Source organism: Delphinapterus leucas, chromosome 20 (assembly GCF_059928025.1).
Source record: "Delphinapterus leucas isolate spDelLeu-1000000601 "Yukka" chromosome 20, BTC_Dleu_Yukka2, whole genome shotgun sequence".
Lineage (NCBI taxonomy): Eukaryota > Metazoa > Chordata > Mammalia > Artiodactyla > Monodontidae > Delphinapterus > Delphinapterus leucas.
The window spans coordinates 47,358,038-47,378,885 of NC_143148.1; the positions used below are offsets into that span (position 1 = coordinate 47,358,038).

At 39.7% G+C, this 20,848-nt stretch overlaps 1 protein-coding gene across 5 annotated transcripts in view; it reads left to right on the forward strand.

The window, feature by feature from the left end:
- Nucleotides 1-20,848, forward strand: part of LOC149744695 (protein VAC14 homolog) — a 77,973-nt gene that overhangs the window by 31,536 nt on the left and 25,589 nt on the right. For all 5 annotated transcript variants that reach the window (XM_089902449.1, XM_089902447.1, XM_089902452.1 and 2 more), the window contains one exon: nt 1-20,848. This exon is cut by the window's right edge and continues 25,589 nt beyond it. In XM_089902449.1, the coding sequence (XP_089758575.1) occupies nt 1-29 (29 nt within the window). In that variant the 3' untranslated portion in view covers nt 30-20,848.

Below are 20,848 nucleotides of genomic sequence, written 5' to 3' on the forward strand. Positions count from 1 at the left end.
ATGAGAACATTGGAACACTGACATTTTAATCTGTTCTGTACAAGAACGAGTTGTGTCAACACAGTGCTCCCCGCTACAGCACTGAAAAAAACAAGTTTAATTAAAGACAGAGAAGAAACCACATATGGAGCCTAAGCCATTGAGATACAATGAAGAGTGTCATCTTCAGAGTCAGTTCTCTATGAACAAATCTCTTTTGTCAGTGTCAGGAGGGAAAAAAAAGACAGCAAAGTAAAGGTGTGCTGTATACCACAGGAAACTCTGCTCAATATTCTGTAATAACCTAAATGGGAAAAGAATTTGAAAAAGAATAGATACATGTATATGTATAACTGAATCAGTTTGCTGTACACCTGAAACTAACACAACATTGTTAATCAACTATACTCCAATATAAAATAAAAAATTTAAAAAAAAAGATGAATGGATAAAGATGTGGTGTGTATATATACAGTGGAGTACTACTCAGCTGTAAAAAAGAATGAAAACTTGCCACTTGCAGCAAGAGGGATGGACCTGGAGGGTATTATGCAGTTCATATTCTTATTATGAAATAAGTCAGAGAAAGACAAACACTGTATGATATCACTTATATGTGGAATCTAAAAAAATACAATGAACTAGTGAATATAACAAAGAAATAGACTCACAGATACAGAGAGCAGACAAGTGGTTACCAGTGGAGGGGGGGAGAGGGGCAAGATAGGGGTAGGGAATTAAGAGGTACAAACTATCAGGTATAAAATAAATAAGCTACAAGGATATATTTTACAACAGAGGGAGTATAGTCAATACTTTACAATAACTATAAATGCAGCATAACCTTTAAAAATTGTGAATCACTATATTTTACACCTGTAACATATAATATTGTACATCAACTATACTTCAATGAAAAAATTAAGGGTACTTCCCTGGTGGTGCAGTGGTTAAGAATCTGCCTACCAGTGCAGGTGACATGGGTTCGATCCCTGGTCCAGGAAGATCCCACATACCGCGGAGCAGCTAAGTCCACGCACCACAACTATTGAAGCCGACGTGCCACAACTACAGAAGCCCGTGCACCTAGAGCCCGTGCTCCACGACAAGAGAAGCCACTGCAGTGAGAAGCCCACGCACTGCAACGAAGAGTAGCCCCTGCTCGCCGCAACTAGAGAAAGCCCACGCACAGCAACAAAGGCCCAACACAACCAAAACTAAATAATTTATAAAAAATAAAAATAAAACATCAGACTTTCTGCGCAATTGTGAGGGTTTTTTTTTTCCTAATGTTTATTAGAAAATTCAAAAGAATCTTTAAACAATAACATAAGCCTTTGGGTGCTCAGATCTCTTACTGGTTTATAGAAGTCATAAAAGAGAGGCCATCATTTTTCACTAGCTAAGACATAAAACAGCGTTTTGTAATTAATTGTCATTTTACATACCTACATAAACACAAACCTTAGTGTTTAAGCTTTCAAAAATTGTGATGAGAAGTTCTTTTAAGCGAACAAATTGAACTGTGAAGGTTAAAGAAAGGTAGAAAACAACAACTCAATTATTCAACCAATAGCCTCTTGGGAAATACAAATATGACCGAGATGCAGATGCTGCCTGTGTGGGGCTTGCTGTGTAGCAAATAACTGTTTCTGACCTTCCATTTGCAAAAATGGGCAGTGTTCCACAGGCTCTGTAAATTTAAAATGCTCTGTAGGGCATTGTGAATTGGTTTGTATTCTAAAAGAAATGGGCAGGACAATAATATAAAGCATGGTAAAAAATGTACCCCTTAAGTTTTCTCCCCATTTTCCATTAAAACTTTAGCTTATCTAAAAATTGTGATCATGTTGATAAACTATGTGCATATTGCCTAGGAATGAAAAAAAAAGAAGTAAAGGTGTGATGCTATAAAGGAAAAACATGGTGATATCAAATGTCAATATTCAAGCTAAGTACTAAAACTTAGTATTTGTGTAGTACTTACTACTTACTTCCAGAGTTTGAACAGTACTCCTAACATCATAAAACATCTTTGGATATAAATAGATACCTGTTAACCACATATATGTTATGAAAGATAGAGCTGAAGTACAAAAAGAGAAAGAAGCTTAGCCAAGATCACAAGGTAATGGTTTAACAAAAACGAATAATACTTTTACTGGGTTTATTCCAGAATGTTGGTTATATTCCTTCCTCAAATTCTAATTTGAAGAAAAAAAGTACCATTATCACTACTGTTTTCCAAAGTTAAGCACAGCTCTAACTACATTCTAACAGTGGCTCGCCTGCGTGTCTCCTGCCCTTCTGCCAGGGCACCTACCATCAGAGAGGCAGGACAGCACAGTGAAAAGAAAACAGGGCAGATGGGCCCAGATTCCAGCCTCAGCTCTACCACTTCCCAGCTCAGTAACTTTTGGGCAGGTTACCTATTTGAGATTTATTTTGATTGCACCAGGTCTTAGTTGCAGCTCACCGGCTCCTTTAGTTGCAGCTCACTGGCTCCTTTAGTTGCGGCACATGTGCTCCTTAGTTGTGGCATGGGAACTCTTAGTTGCAGCATGCATGTGGGATCTAGTTCCCTGACCAGGGATAGAACCCATGTCCCCTGCACTGGAAGGCAGATTTTTAACCACTGCACCACCAGGGAAGTCCCTCTTTTCCCTCGTCTATAAAATAGGGTTGGCAGCAACTACTCAATAGTGTTATGATAACGCTTCGATAGGATAATATATGCAAAGTACTCAGTTCATTTCTTGGCACATACAGTTGATCCTCCATAAATAATATTCTTATTAACTATTGATTTCTATATCACTGACCATTTGCTGGTATTACATGTTATCGTACTCTCCAGATTGTATATTTCTTATGACTACAACTTCTCTTTCTTCCTAACTCAGAAGTAATATAGCCTAACTCACCTTAGTGGGCATGTTTAGTACTAAATACCTACTGGTCTGCTCACACATCTATAACTTGGCTTTTTTGCAGCACAGTATTACAGAATGCTTTATTAGTATGGGCTCATTGTCAACACTGCCCACTGTAACTGATTACATTTCAATCCTGGCGTTGATACTTAATAGTGTACAACTTTGGGCAAGTTACTTAACTAACCTGTGTCTCAAACTTCCTCATCTGTAAGATGGAGATGTAAAAATATTTTATATTTATAGGGCTGCTGTGAAGACTAAATACGTTAAATATACATAAAGCTATTAGAATAATGCCTGGTCCAAATAAGAGCACAAAAAACATTTGCTATTACCTGATAAATATATACGCACAATGAATATTATTTTATATTTATTGTAATAGTATTAAATATTCCTCAGAATTTATATGATACAAAGTTGTAGGAAGAGTGAGCAGGATAAATATCAGCATAAGAACAATAGGAACATTTATAAAGGGAAAATACTGACAAATATAAGATAGAAAGTAAGTGAATAAGAATTAATACAAAGAAAGAATACGGGCTTTACAGAGGGCACCAAACTTGAATGAGTTAATAAATGTAATAGAATACAACAAACAAAACTGCCATATTTTAACTGTATTAGGGACAGCATCATGGAGAAGACAGGAGGAAGATTCAGAGATGACAAAGGAAATACAGGTTATTCAAAAACAAAAAAGACATAAGCAAATGTATGAGAGGAATATTGAAGGCCCACTTGGAGGCCAGTAAACAGATTTGTCTGCCTGGAACTAAGAGCTCATGTAGGAGAATGACTGATACAGTGCTCTCAATTCCTTTCCCCTAGAGCTTAGCGTGGACACAAACAGTGCTCATTAATTGTCTATGTAAAAGACAGAATGAATTCCAACTGCAGCTAGTCTAAAATGCTAGATTAAGCAGAGCCTCCCAGTAAGTATACCAAGGCATACCGGTGTGCCCAAATTAGGGGACGGCTGTACTGAGAGGGTGACTCAGCCTTTAGAATCCAAAACCTCTAGTCATAAGACGGCTTGCTTCCTACCCCAGTGTACCACACAAATATCATCATTTTCTAAGTGTACCATGCCATAAAAAGTTGGGAAACATTGAGTTTAAAATATGGCTATTAGGCAGTATGTAATGGGTCAAAGAAAAAGAAGACTAAATAGAAGAGGATATACTGTACAACAGTCATTGCCTAGTTTGCTGGTACTGTGGAAAATCAAGAGGGAAAAGACAAGGAGCAAAAAGAGCCATTCAGGGCTTCCCTGGTGGCACAGTGGTTGAGAGTCCGCCTGCCGATGCAGGGGACACGGGTTCATGCGCCGGTCTGGGAGGATCCCGCGTGCGGCGGAGCGGCTGGGCCCGTGAGCCATGGCCGCTGAGCCTGCGCGTCGGAGCCTGTGCTCCGCAACGGGAGAGGCCACAACAGTGAGAGGCCCGCATACCGCAAAAAAAAAAAAAAAAGCCATTCAAAACTGCTGTTAATAGGCAAGGCCCAAAAAACAGGCCTAAATCAGACTAGCAACAAACGAGATAAAACAGGTTGTGAAAGAGTAAGTGCTTAGAGGCCAGGTTAGTTCAGTTCAATAAACACTTATTGCTGCCTATTATGTGTCAGCCATTTGCTGGGCAGTAGGGATTTAAAGTGAAGAAATTATTCCAGTCATTAGGAATTTTTTTTAACTGTAGAAACAATTCCAGGTTTTCTTTAATACATCCTATTTCACCTTAGCTTGAAGAATAAAGGAAATATTAAAAGGTGTTACATACTGCACTATAAACCAAAGGTGGTTTTAACTTACTGAAGTTTCCAAAAGTAAGCCTTTTTCAGTTAAAAGTCTCAATATCAGGACCCTTAGGGCTATGAACAGAATCCTGTGGCACAGTCACCGAAACACAACAGCTGTACGAATAGTTCTTAATATATTTGTATCTGAGCAAGTGTTAGAATGCATGCTATTGGCAAATTCCTTCTAGGCTTTAGGAGAAGATAGTAACAGCTATCATATATTAGGGGCTCACTATATATCAAGCATCGTGCTATTTTACATATATTATATCATTTTATCCTCCAAATATCCCCAAAGGGTAGGTATTATTATTCTCACTTTGTTCATAAAAACCAAGGCTTAGAATATTATCACCTGTCCAAGGTTATCCAGGTAGTAAAATGGCAGAGCCCGAATTTAACACAGGCCCACCTAACTCTTAAGTCTATGTTCTCATTAAATGCATTTTAATAAATAAGTCATTCAAGAAAGGGCTTCAAGGAAGACACCTGAGATACAAAGAAAGGAGAGCCACTGAGGCAAACATGGGCAAGGCCCACCTGCACTTTTCTAGGAGAAGGTGTGCTTGCCGAAGGCTTACTGCCTAGATCCACATTATAAGGTCTGTGTTTTAGTTTTTCATTGCTGCTGTAACCAATTTCCACAAATTTAGTGGCGTAAAACAATACAGATTTATTGTTGTACAGTTTTATAGGTCAGAAGTCTGACATGAGTCTCACTGGTCTAAGATCAAGGTGTCAGCAGGGCTGTATTCCCTTCTGAGAACTCTAGGAGAGAATCTACTTCCTTGCCTTTTCCAGCTGCTAGAGGCCGCCAGCACTCCTTGGCACGTGGCCTCTCGCCATCATCTTCAAAGCCAGCAGTGGTGGGTTGAGCTCTTCCTATACTGCCCTATCTCTTGTTCTTCCATAATCCCATCACCCTTTCACCACAGAAAGGTTCTCCCATTATAAAGAAATGTGATTATGGTGGATTATCTAGGCGTGTCCAATCTATAATCTCCCCATCTCAAGGACTTTAACTTAATCACATCTGCAAAGTCCTCTCTGCTGTGTAAGGTAACAGGTTGTAGGGATTAGGACACAGGTATCTATGGGGGTTGGTGGGGGCATTATTCTGCCAACCACATTCTGACTAAGAGAGTGGTGCCACTCCATGTTTGAACCATCTAACTAGCCTCCTTATTCTGGTTCCATATGTGCCAGGCAACTTACTGACAACACTTTAGCTTCCCCTACAGCTTACTTATAGGATCAGTCAGGGGTTGAGGTTGAGGGTATATTTAACAGGTCTACATCTATGATAAAAAATTTAAAAAAAAACCACTTGAAAATCATGATTAAGAAGCTGTATATAATGAGATATATCTAAGAATGCGGTTATATGTCACTCTTTGATTTACAAGACTTTTATCAACAAAGATTAGTTACAGTTTTCTGACTGTACCTGTGTGATCAATCAAATGGTTTGAAGTAGAATGAACTTGGAAGGCAGCAGAGAATTTCAAATCAACAACTTGTAAAACTTGGATCACATGGTTGCCTAGGGCTGGAACATTGGGGGAGAATAGACAGTGACTGATAATGAGTATGGGGTTTCCTTTTGGGAAAATAAAAAATGTTCTAAAATCGATTGTGGTGATGGTTGCACAACTCTGAATAAAATTCATTGCACTGTACATTTTAAATGAGTGAATTGTATGGTATTGAATTATATCTCAATAAAGTTGTTAAAAAAAAACTGGGTCACAAAGAGAAGGCAATGAGAGGAGGATCTGATTAAATACTAGGATGAAATGGGGCCAGGGGGCATCTTATGATCTTAATGAAGATTCTTCCTTAATGTCTACTACTTTCCTCCTTCTTTCCTCTACTCTAGCTTTTTATAGATTCTGCTCTTGGAAAAGTCACAACTTCCCACCTCTTTCCTGTTTCTTAGTTTACTAATCAATCAGTATACACATACAACATATACAACAAACTTATTCCATAAATTATAAATAACATAGAATGTGATTCCAATGTTAACTCCCTCTGCTCTTTACTAAAGAGTAAGTATGGATGAAAGGAACGTTCCCATCCTGATCCTGTTTTAGATGCTCATGTTTTGTCACCCTTATTCTGTATTGTGTGCTGATTCTCTATATGCCCTGAATCATTCCATGTGCCATAAGAGCCTATGTAAAATTCTTGCCTCCTTGTATCAAGATTCTCATATTAAATTCAAAGAATATTTGTTCTGTTTTATAGTTGTAACTATTACAGTGCCCAGTAGTGACTCCCCTGATCTGTACAATGTTACTGAATGAGCTCTCTGTAGTTCTTTTCACCTGCTTCCTCTTTCTCAAGAGCAATGACATTCCCTTTATCCAAATACCATAGCAGAGGAAAACCTGCATGTCAGAGGTCACTAGGTAGCTATGCTTACAAATTAGAAGGCCAGGCAAGGTTTGGCTTGAAGCTTTCCTATAGTTGATATGAAAATGATCAACTGAATAGCCACCAATGCCACCTTTGAGTGAGTGATCAAGTCTTTTCATTTCAAAGAAAACACCTCCCTAAAACTGATACATTAAAGCAGTTTAGTTAAATTAATAAAATACCTTTATCTGAGCCCATAAACAGGGGTTCTTTCAACCTTGAGATGAAATACTTACCTTATAAGGGCTTAGAGAAAATGGTTAGTTACTTTTCTACTTGAGAATTATAAGAGATCACTGTCCATTCTCAGAGTAACAGAAATACCTGAGGTTGTAACCCTAATCCATGGTATAACTATGCTTATATACTGGGTTAGCCACTGAACCACAAGTCCACCACACTCTGTCATATGATTCCATGCAATACAGTTTATTCCCATATCATGGTATGCCCACTTGTATATGAAGAACCCAATCATCCAAGAAGAAAAGATCAATATATATGATCCACACTGTACAGTGCAGTATTACATAATTTCCTTCCTCTTAAATATGAACAACTGAGGCCTGTGTGCTGGAGCAGAGCCCTGTCAGAGGGAGGCAAGTAGCAGAAAAGGCCAAATAAGGCAAAGGGGCATGTTGTATAGGTCCCATAGGCCACTGTAGGAGCCAGAGCGTTTCCTCTGCAATGGCCAAGGGAGAAGAGTGATGTAACTTTGTGTTGTAAAAAGGCCAGTCAGACTGCTACATTGAAGAGGCTACAAAGACGAGAGGAGCAGCAAAGACTATGTCAGTATCCAGGGTTTTTTTCGTATTATCAATAGAATACATGGGAGATGGGCGAAGATGGAGGAGTAGAAAGACCCTGAGAGCTCACCTCTCACAAGCACCCCAGAATCACAATTATCTGCAGAACAGCCATCAATGAAAAAGACCAGAACCTACCAGAAAAGAGCTTCTACAACTAAAGACATAAAGAAGGACCCACACAAGACGGGTAAGAGGGGCAGACTTGTGATATCATCAAGTCCCATACCCCCAGGGGTGGGTGACCCACAACCTGGAGAATAATTATAGAGCAGAGGTTCTCCCACAGGAATGAGAGTTCTGAGCCCCACACTGGGCTCCCCGCCCTGGAGGTCCTGGACCAAGAAGATGAGCCCGCAGAGCATTTGGCTTTGAAGGGCAGCAGGGCTTAATTTCAGGAGTCCCACAGGACTGGGGGAAATAGAGACTTCACTCTTAAAGGACACACACAAAATCTCACACACACCAGGACCCAGGGCAAAAGCAATAATTTGATAGGAGCCTACTGGTCTTGAAGAGCCTCTCAGAGAGGCAGGAGGGGAGCTGCAGCTCACCCTGGGGACACAGGCACTGGCAGCAGCATTCTTAAGAGCTCTCTAGTGCATGGACACTCGTGTGCGCAGGTGCCACCGTGGGATCCTCCCTCTAACTCATTAATGCCAAGTCCTGGCTCCACCCAACATCCTGTAGGTGCTAATGCTGGGATGACTCAGGCCAATAACTAACTGGTGGGTGACGGGGGGACACAGAGCCATCCATCAGCAGAAAGGCTGTCTAAACACTTCCTAAGCCCACAGCCACCTCTAGACATGTCTCTAGACTCGGCCCTGCCCACCAGAGGGCCAAGGCACAGCTCCACCCACCAGTGGGCAGGCACCGGCCCAGCCCTCCAGGAAGCCTGTACAAGCCTCTAGACCAGCCTCACCCACCACAGGTCAGACACCAGACACAAGGAAACCACAGTCCTGCAGGCTGCAGACACCACCTGCCCACAGAAGGAAAGACCCTCCCCTACGACCAGCTGGGCCTTAGTCATGTCCACTAGCAGGTCAACACAGGCTTTGGGACACCCTGGACCCTGACCCATCTGTGTCAGGAACTGGTCTCCCCCCGTGAGCTGTGTGACACCAGCTCTGGGATCTCAGGGCCCTGCACCCAGACTCTAGGACTCAGCTCTGCCTGCAAGTAGTTCAGCACTAACCCCAAGCCATGGCTTCACCCACCAATAGACGGGCAAGAGCCCCAGGGTGCTCTGGACCCTGACTCTGCCCGCCAGTGAGCCAGCACTACCCCAGGGCCCCCTGGGGTTCTGCAGTCAGCTGCTTTGGACCAGTCCCTGGTAACCAGTAGCCGGCATCCTCTGCACAAGGCAGGGCCTGGCAACCAACAGGGCTAGGGGCCAACCAAGCCTACCAGACCACACATATAGTCAGCCCACCACAACAGAAGGACCCACACAGCCCTCAGAGGGGGAACCCCAAGAGCATATAGCTTGGGTAACAAGTGGGGAACGTGCTGCTGGGACACAGAAGATGTATCCTACAGAAGCCTACTTCTCCAAGGTCAGAAAACCATAACTAACCTACCAGATACATTAAAATACAAATAGCAACCTAGGCAAAATGAGGCAGCAGAGGAACAACTTCCAGACAAAGGAACAAGATAAAAGCCCAGAAGAAGAACAAAGTGAAGTGGAGATAGGCAATCTACCCGAGAAAGAATTCAGGGTAATGACTGTAAAGTTGATTAAAGAAGTTGGCAGAAGAATGGATGCATAGAGGGAGAAGTTAGAAGTTTTTAACAAAGCGTTAGAAAATATAAAGAACCAGAGAAAAAGATTACAATAAAACAAATGAAAACTACACTAGAAGGAATCAACAGTATACTAAATGACACAGAGGAACAAACCAATGAGCTGGAAGACAAGAGTAGTGGAAATCCCTGATGCCAAACAGAGAAAAGAAAAAAGAACAAAAAGAAGTGAGGACAGTTTAAGAGACCTCTGGGACAATATCAAGTGCAAAATATTCATATTTTGAAGAGGTACAAGAGGAGAAGAGAGAGAGAAAGGGGCTGAGAACATATTTGAAGACATAATAGCTGAAATCTTTCCTAACCTGGGAAAGGAAACAGTCACCCAAGTCCAGGAAATGCAGAGAGTCCCATACAGGATGAACCCAAAGAGGAACATATCAAGACACAGTGGAATTACAATGACAAAAATTAAAGATAAAAGAGAATATTAAAAGCAATAACGGAAAAGCAATACATCATACACAAGAGAACTCACATAAGGCTATCAAGTGATTTTTTAGCAGAAACTCTGCAGGAAAGAAGGGAGTGGCATGATGTATCTAAACTGATAAAAGGGAAAAACCTACAGCCAAAATACTCTAGCCAGCAAGGCTCTTGTTCAGATTTGATGGAGAAATCAAAACCTTTAGGACAAGCAAAAGCTGAAACATTTCAGCACCACTAAACCAACTTTACAACAAATGTTAAAGATACTTCTCTAGGGACTTCCCTGGTGATCCAGTGGTAAAGAATCCACTTTCCAATGCAGGGGACGTGGGCTTGATCCCTGGTCAGAGAACTAAGATCCCACATACCGTGGGGCAACTACTGAGCCCACGCACCTCAACTAGAGAGCCCACGTACCACAAACCACAGATCCCATGCACTCTGCAGCCCACGTGCCACAACTACAGAGCCCACGTGCTCTGGAGTCCGCACACCACAACTAGAGACAGAAAACCCAGGTGCCACAACTAGAGAAAAGCCCGCACACCACAACAAAGAGCCTGCACACCACAACTAAGACCCGACACAGCCAAAAATAAAAAATAATTTTTTTTTTAAAGGGACTTCCCTGGTGGTGCAGTGGATAAGACTCCACACTCCCAATGCAGGGGGCCCGGGTTCGGTCCCTAGTCAGGGAACTAGATCCCACATGCATGCTGCAACTAAGAGTTTGCATGCCACAACTAAGGAGCCCGCATGCCGCAAGTAAGGAGCCCACGTACTACAACTAAGGAGTCCACGAGCCACAACTAAGGAGGCTGTCTGCCGCAACTGAGACCTGGTGCAACCAAATAAATAATTTTTTTTAAAAGAAACTTCTCTAGGCAAAAAAGAAAAGAACACAACTAGAAACAAGAAAATTACAAAATGTGGGACTTCCCTGGTAGCACAGTGGTTAAGAATCCACCTGCCAATGCAGGGGACACAGGTTCGAGCCCTGCTCCAGGAAGATCCCACATGCCGCAGAGCAACTAAGCCCATCCATGCGCCACAACTACTGAAGCCCGCATGCCTAAAACCCATACTCTGCAACAAGAGAAACCACTGCAATGAGAAACCCATGCACCACAACAAAGTATAGCCCCTGCTCGCCGCAACTAGAGAAAGCCCATGCACAGCAACAAAGACCCAATGCAGCCAAAAATAAATAAATAAAAAATAAATTTTTTAAAAAAAGAAAATTACAAAATAAAAAGGCTCAATGGTAAACATACAATAAAAGTTAAAAAGAATCACCCATGCACAAATTTAGGAGGAAGATTGTTTGCTTTTTTTCATTTGTTTTTATGGCTGCGTTGGTTCTTCATTGCTGCATGTGGGCTTTCTCTAGTTGCAGCGAGCAGGGGCTACTCTTTGCTGCAGTGCGCAGGCTTCTTATTGCAGTGGCTTCTCTTGTTGTGGAGCACGGGCTCTAGGCCAGTGGGCTTCAGTAGTTATGGCACGTAGGCTCAGTAGTTGTGGCGCACGGGCTGAGTTGCTCCACAGCATGTGGGATCTTCCCAGACCAGGGCTCAAACCCGTGTCCCCTGCATTGGCAGGAGGTTTCTTAATCACTGTGCCACCAGGGAAGTCCCCTTAATTTTTAAACTGAAGTATAGTTGATGTACAATATTATATGTTACAGGTGTACCTCATCACCAGCAAAGTCCCTAGCAGGAAGATTAAAAGACAAAAGTAGTAAAATCATCTATATTCACAATAAGTAGTGAAGGGATACATAAAACTATTCTATGTAAAATATTATATTGAAAACAGTAATTGTGAGGAGAGAGTACAAATGCAGGGGTTTTTAAAAAATGCATTTGAAATTAAGAGATCAGCAACTCAAAACAATCACATATATATAAAGACTGCTACATAAAAACCTTATGGTAACCAAAAGCCAAAAATCTATAAAAGATACACATACAAAAAATAAAAAGGAATGTAAACATAACACTGAATATAGTCATCAACTCACAAGACAACAAAAAAAAGGGGGAAACGATGAGCTATGAAAATAACCCCCAAGCAATTAATAAAATGGCAATAAGAACATACATATAATTACCTTAAATGTAAATTGACTAAATGCTCCAATCAAAAGACACAGACTGGCTGAATGGATACTAAAACAAAACCCATATATATGCTACCTACAAGAGACTCACTTCAGATCGAAAGACACACAGAGACTGAAAGTGAGAGGATGGAAAAAAGTATTCCATGCAAATGGAAATCAAAAGAAAGCCAGAGTAGCAATACTTATATCAGACAAAATAGGCTTTAAAATAAAGAATGTTACAAGAGACAAAGACAGACACTACATAATGATCAAGGGATCAACCCAAGAAGGAGATATAACAATTGTAAATACACATGCACCCAACATACAAGCACCTAAATATATAAGGCAAATGCTAACAGACATAAAAGGCCAAATTAACAGTAACACAATAATAGTAGGGGACTTCAACACCCCACTTACATCAATGAACAAATCATCCAGCCAGAAAATCAATAAGGAAACACTGACCTTAAGTGACACGTCAGACCAGATGGACTTGATTGATATTTATAGAGCATTCCATCTGAAAGCAGCAGAAATTTATAGAGCATTCCATCTGAAAGCAGCAGAATACACATTCTTTTCAAGTGACATGGAACATTCTCTGGGATAGATCACATGCTAGGCCACAAAACCAGTCTCAGTAAATTGAAGAAAATTGAAATCGTATCAAGCACTTTCCCGACCACAACACAGAAATCAACTACAAGAAAAAACAAACAAACAAACAAAAAACCACAAACAGGTAGAGGCTAAACAATATGCTACTAAAAAACCACTGGATCACTGAAGAAATCAAAGAGGAAATCAAAAAATACCTGGAGACAAATGAAAACAAAAACACAGCAATCCAAAACCTATGGAACACAGCAAAAGCATTTCTAAGTGGGAAGTTTAAAGCAATACAAGCCTACCTCAGGAAACAAGACTGAACCAGGAAGAAATAGAAAATATGAACAGATCAATCACCAGTAATGGAATTGAATCAGTAATTTAAAAACTCCGAACGTTAGCAAGGTTGGTGGACCTAGAGACTGTCATACAGAGTGAAGTCAGAAAAACAAAAACAAATACCGTATGCTAATACCTATATATATGGAATCTAAAAAAAAAAAAAAAGGTTCTGAAGAACCTAGGGTCAGGACAGGAATAAAGACACAGACGTAGAGAATGGACTTGAGAACACGGGGAGGGGTAAGGGTAAGCTGGGACAAAGTGAGAGAGTGACATGGACATATATACACTACCAAATGTAAAACAGATAGCTAATGGGAAGCAGTTGCATAGCACAGGAAATCAGCTCGATGCTTTGTTACCACATAGAGGGGTGGGATAGGGAAGATGGGAGGGAGATGCAAAAGGGAGGAGATATGGGGATATATGCATATGTATAGCTGATTCACTTTGTTATAAAGCAGAAACTAACACACCATTGTAAAGCAATTATACTCCAATAAAGATGTTTAAAAAAAAAAATTACTCCCAACGAACAAAGTCCAGGACCAGATGGCTTCACAGGTGAATTCTACCAAACATTTAGAGAAGAGTTCATACCTATCCTTCTCAAACTATTCCAAATAATTACAGAAGAAAGAACATTTCTGAACTCATTATATGCAGCCGGCATCACCCTGATACCAAAACCAGACAAAGATATCACAAAAAAAGAAAATTAAAGAGCAATATCAATGATGAACATAGACCCAAAAATCCTCAACAAAATACTAGCAAACATTATCCAACAACACATTAAAAAGACCATACACCATAATCAAGTGGGATTTACTCCAGGGATGCAAGGATTCTTCAATATATGCAAATCAATCAACGTGATACACCATATTAACAAATTAAAGAATAAAAACCATATAATCATCTCAGTAGATGCAGAAAAAGCTTTTGACAAAATTCAACACCCATTTATGATAAAAACTCTCCAGAAAGTGGGCAGAAAGGGAACCTACCTTAACATAATAAAGGCCATATATGACAAACCCATAGCAAACATCATTCTCAATGGTAAAAAACTGAGAGCATTTCCTCTAAGATCAGGAACAAAACAAGGATGTCCACTCTGGCCACTATTATTCAAAATAGTTTTGGAAGACCTAGCCAGGGAAATCAGAGAAGAAAAAGAAATAAAAGGAATACAAATTGGAAAAGAAGAAGTAAAGCTGTCACTGTCTGCAGATGACATGATACTATACCTAGAAAATCCTAAAGATGCCACCAGAAAATTACTAGAACTAATCAATAAATTTGGTGAGGTTGCAGGATACAAAATTAATGCATAGAAATCTCTTGCATTCCTATACACTAACAACGAAAAATCAGAAAGCGAAATTAAGGAAACAATCACATTTACGATGGCAACAAAAAGAATAAAATACCTAGGAATAAACCTACCTACAGAGGCAAAAGACTGTACTCAGAAGACAATAAAACACTGATGAAAGAAATCAAAGATGACACAAACAGATGGAGAGATATACCATGCTCCTGGATTGGAAGAATCAATATTGTGAAAATGACTATACTGTCCAAAGCAATCTACAGGTTCAATGCAATTGCTATTAAATTACCAATGCCATTTTTCACAGAATTAGAACAAAAAAATTTTCAATAGCCAAAGCAATCTTGAGAAAGAAAAACGGAGCTGGAGGAATCAGGCTCCCAGACTTCAGACTATATTACAAAGCTACAGTAATCAAGACAGTATGGTACTGACACAAAAACAGAAATATAGATCAATGGTACAGGATAGAAAGCCCAGAGATATACCCACGCAGCTATGGTCACTTAATCTACGACAAAGGAAGCAAGAATATACAATGGAGAAGAGACAGCATCTTCAATAAGTGGTGCTGGGAAAACTGGACAGCTACATATAAAAGAATGAAATTAGAACACCCCCTAACACCATACACAAAAATAAACTCAAAATGGATTAAAAACCTAAATGTAAGACCAGACACTATAAAACTCTTAGAGGAAAACATAGGAAAAACACTCTGACATAAATCACAGCCAGATCTTTTGTGACCCACCTCCTAGAGTAATGAAAATAAAGACAAAAATCAACAAATGGGATCTAATTAAGCTTAAAAGCTTTTGCACAGCAAAGGAAATCATAAACAAGATGGAAAGACAACCCAAAGAATAGGAGAAAATATTTGCGAACGAAACTATGGACAAAGGATTAATCTCCAAAATATACGAACAGCTCATGCAACGCAATATCAAAAAAAAAATAACCCGATCAAAAAATGGGCGGAACTCTTAAATAGACATTTCACCAGAGAAGACATACAGATGGCCAAAAGGCACATGAAAAGCTGCTCAACATCACTAATTATTAGAGAAATGCAAATCAAAACTACAATGAGGTATCACCTCACACTGGTCAGAATGGGCATCATCAAAAAATCTACAAACAATAAATGCTGGAGAGGATGCGGAAAAAAGGGAATCCTCTTGCACTGTTGCTGGGAATGTAAATTGATACAGCCACTGTGGAGAACAGTATGGAGGTTCCTTAAAAAACTAAAAGTAGAATTACCATATGACCCAGCAGTCCCAGTACTGGGCATATACCCTGAGAAAACCATAATTCAAAAAGACATATGTACCCCAATGTTCACTGCAGCACTATTTACAATAGCCAGGACATGGAAACAACCTAAATATCCATTGACAGATGAATGGATAAAGATGTGGTACATATATACAATGGAATATTACTCAGCCATAAAAAGAAATGAAATTGGGTCATTTGTAGAGATATGGATGGACCTAGAGTCTGTCATACAGAGTGAAGTAAGCCAAAAAGAGAAAAGCAAATATTGTATATTAACGCATATACATGGAATATAGATAAATGGTACAGATGAACCTATCTGCAGGGCAGGAATAGAAACACAGATGTAGAGAATGGCCGTGTGGACACAGAGGGGGAAGGGGAGGGTGGGAAGAATTGGGAGATTAGCTTTGACATATATATATATATACTACCACGTGTAGTACACATACTACCACATCTAATGATGACCTAGACGGGTGGGATGGAGGACGGGGGGAGGTCCAAGAGGGAGGGGGTATATGTATACATATAGCTGATTCACTTCACTGTACAACAGAAACTAAACACAACATTGTAAAGCAATTATATTACAATTTTTTTTAACAGAGAAAGAATAGTCGTTAAATTTGGTCTTAACCTTTGGTTAAAATAAATTTTTAAATCTCTAATAGTACTAATGGCTGTGCAATGCTCAGTTTTTCCACATGAGTTATACCTTTTAAAATGTATTTGTAGCAAATGGGCAGCACAGAGTCATAAGCCCAAAGTTCATCTCAGTTCCTCCATAACATTAACCAGGGTTTCAATGGAATATTCTGCTTAGACTTAAGTTAGTAGCCTAATATTTTCAAATGACCAAAAGATGAATTAACTATTAGTTGATCCATATGAAGATGCCATTGCTATAGGTCAAAACAGTCAAATCTTGGCAATTTCATGTAGTTTAATCTAATAACAGCTTTTTAGACATTCAAACTATACTCTAGAAAAAAGCAAATACACACAAAAAACTGTTTACATGATGTGAAAATACATGTAAAAATGTTTTCAAAAGAAACAACTAACGCAAAGGTATAAAGAGAAATAAAAATAGTGGGCTTTATAAGAAGGGGGAAAAAATCAGGTAGTCCAACAGGTTATTGAAATCCTGGTAATGATCAATAAATTTATTTCTGCTTCACCTTTTATGAAGAGGCTGTACTTAGTAAATCACTGAGTAAGCTGCCTCAATAACACTACTGCTATCAAGTTTACTTGCAACGATTCCAACAAAGAAATTAATTTCTTCCTGACAAGAAAAGGTTATCTGAAACGGGGAAAACACAGGAGGCGGAACTTTCTGCTAATAAAACAGACAGGTAACAGTCTAGGCACTGAATTCAGAGCTGTTTTATGCTCTGCAAGATCTGAATTCCTTGTAGCTCTACTACCATTACTTTAGACACACACACACACACACACACACACAAGTATATGAAGATGCATAATTGCCTATTAACCTGTTTTTGCAAGGTTCCTAGTTTTAGCACTGAAAGTTCCATGATCTAGAAACCCAAGCCTAGGCAAACTGGGATGATTAGCTACCCTGATGTACAGCTCCCAATCCATGCACATGCGTGTGCTTGGGTGCACACACCCCCCCACACACCAATCTACATCCCAAACTCCAAAGAATGTTTCCTATAACTTATAAGAAATTTATTAACTCTTCAGAAAATAAGTGCTGTTACAAAATTATCTAAAAGTTATTACTTGTTTTATGACTGTATAAAATAAAATATGTAACTGGCCGTGATGAAATCTGAGAACATGGAAACTACCATTCATCACAAATCATCAGACACACTCTTTCCCAAAAAGTTTCATGTGTTGACAAGCATTAGAATTGGTCACTTCTTACAATTACGCTCCATTTTGTAAATATGAGGACAAACTCTGTGGCACTCTATAGGTTCAAATCTCAGTTTCACCACTTATAAACAATGTAGCTTTAGGAGAAATTGCTTGGCCTCATTAATTCTCTTTTTGCTACTATGTAAAATGGGAGCAATAATAGTACCTACATCAAAAAAAAATAGTACCTACATCATATGGTTTTCATGAGTACTAAATGATACAATGTATATATAATATTAATTATATATAATATGTTACCTAACATGTTATGGAAAACCCCGAATGAACTTTTTGGCCAATCCAATACTTAGTACAATACGTAGCATAAAATTAATTCTCAATAAATGTTACTACTATAATTGCTATTAGTATATTGTACAGGTAAGAACTTGCAAGTGCTTTGAAAGTGGCAGTCACCCATTCCTGTCTTCTTTGGTGGACACATTTTCTATTAAAAATAATTTATTTCCTTTTATAATATTAAGATTTCCAGGATTATACTTTCTGACTGTAAAAACTAAGAGAATCTTGAATAGTTTTAAAAAAAATAGTGTCCTTATATGAGATTAATTACTTCTTTTTTTCCTTCCTGCCTTTCTTCCTTCCTTATTTATTTATTTATTTATTTATGGCTGTATTGGGTCTTTGTGGCTGTGCGCGGGCCTTCTCTAGTTGTGGCGATTGGGGGCTACTATTTCTTGCCATGAGCGGGCTTCTCATTGCGTGTCCTCTCTTTCTGACTGTAAAAACTAAGACAATCTTGAATAGTTTAAAAGAAAGAGTGCCCTTATATGAGATTAATTACTTCTTTTTTTCTTATTATTTATTTATGTTTGTTTGTTCATTTATGGCTGTGTTGCGTCTTCGTTGCTCTGAGCGGGCATTCTCTAGTTGTGGCGAGCAGAGGCTACTCTTCGTTGCCATGTGTGGGCTTCTCATTGTGGTGCCCTCTCTTGTTGCGGAGCACAGGCTCTAGGCATGCAGGCTTCAGTAGTTGTGGAACGTGGGCTCAGTAGTTGTGGCACATGGGCTTAGCTGCTCCATGGCATGTGAGATCTTCCCGGACCAGGGCTCAAACCCATATCCCCTTCACTGACAGACAGATTCTTAACCACTGTGCCGCCAGGAAAGTCCTTATTACTACTTTATATGGAATTTCTTCCCATTATTGAATTTCAACATTGGATACAATAGTGCAAGTAAAGAATACAAGAGCTCCTTGACCCCTAACTTTAATAAAATATAATATTTAATATGTGGAAATATAGGTGGTAAACTTCTATCTGTGCTAAAAAGAACAAGTATAAAAATTAAATCAATATAGAGTTAAATTAGATTTTAGAGTTTGAGGAAACCTTTAAAATCATCCAATCCAGTCCCCTCATTTTATAAATAAGACCTAAAAAGCTGATTTGTCCAATGTCATATGGCCAGTATCAGAGATAATACAGGAATTCAAGTCTCCTGATACCTACTCCAGTTATCTATTCAACATGCTTTTCTCCAAAATCATAAGGGAAAATCACGAGACAAATTCCTATTCCAAAATTTCTAACAAAAACCAGGAGATGTGTTGAAAAGGATAAAGGAAAAATAACTAGTAGTATGTAGTAGAAAATATACTTTGAAGTCTAACAGAGCCAGCTCTGTCACTCCTTCCCTATGTGTCAATGGGCAAAGTACTGACTCTGAATTCAGGCTCCTCACTTGTAAAATGGGGGTAAAACCACCTAGGACAAATAAATAACATATAAAAAGGGTTAGAATACCACAATAGCTGGCAGTCACACAACCAACCTCTGAATCCCAACCTAACAACTTACTTATTGTTTGACCAAGTTATATAACTTCTTTGAGCCATAGAAAGGACTTTAGCACAGAACATGGCACATAATAATGGCAACAGGTTTTACTTTTATCAATACTACGTATAGATCACAACTACCTGCTGAACAATCTTCGACAGGAAGACAATGGAATTCATCAAAAAAGATACCCCACATCCAAAGACAAAGGAGAAGCCACAATGAGATAGTAGAAGGGGCGTAATCACAATAAAATCAAATCCCATAACTGCTGTGTGGGTGACTCACAAACTGGAGAACACGTATACCACAGAAGTCCACTCACTGGAGTAAAGGTTCTGAGCCCCACGTCAGGCTTCCCAACCTGGAGGTCCAGCAACGGTAGGAAGAATTCCTAGAGAATCAGACTTAGAAGTCTAGCAGGATTTAATTGCAGGACATCACAGGCCTGGGGGAAACACACACTACACTCTCAGAGAGCACACACAAAGTAGTGTGTGCACTGGGAACCAGGGGAAGGAGCAGTGACTCCATAGGAGACTGAACCACACCTACCTGCTGCTGTTGGAGGGTCTCCTGCAGAGTCAGGGGGTGGCTGTGGCTCACTGTGAGGACAAGGACACTGGCAGCAGAAGTTCTGGGAAGTACTCCTTGGCGTGAGCCCTCCCAGAGTCCACCATTAGCCCCACCAAAGAGCCCGGGTAGGCTCCAGTGTTGGCTTGCTTCAGGCCAAACAACCAACAGGGAGGGAACCCAGCCCCACCAATCAGCAGACAAGCGTATAAAGCTTTACTGAGCTCTGCCCACCAGAGCAACACCCAGCTCTACCCACCACCAGTCCCTCCCACCAGGAAACCTGCACAAGCCTCTTAGATAGCCACATCCACCAGAGGGCAGACAGCAGAAGCAAGAAGAACTATACAATCCTGCACCCTGTGGAACAAAAACCACATTCACAGAAAGATAGACAAAATGAAAACGCAGAGGGCTATGTACCAGATGAAGGAACAAGACAAAACCCCAGGAAAATGACTAAATGAAGTGGAGATAGGCAACCTTCCAGAAAAAGATTTCAGAATAATGATAGTGAAGATGATCCAGGACCTTGGAAAAAGAATGGAGGCAAAGACCGAGAAGATGCAAGAAAAATTTAACAAAGATCTAGAAGAATTAAAGAAAAAACAGAGATGAACAACACAATAACTGAAATGAAAAATACATTAAAAGGAATCAATAGCAGAATAACTGAGGCAGAAGAACAGATAAGTGACCTGGAA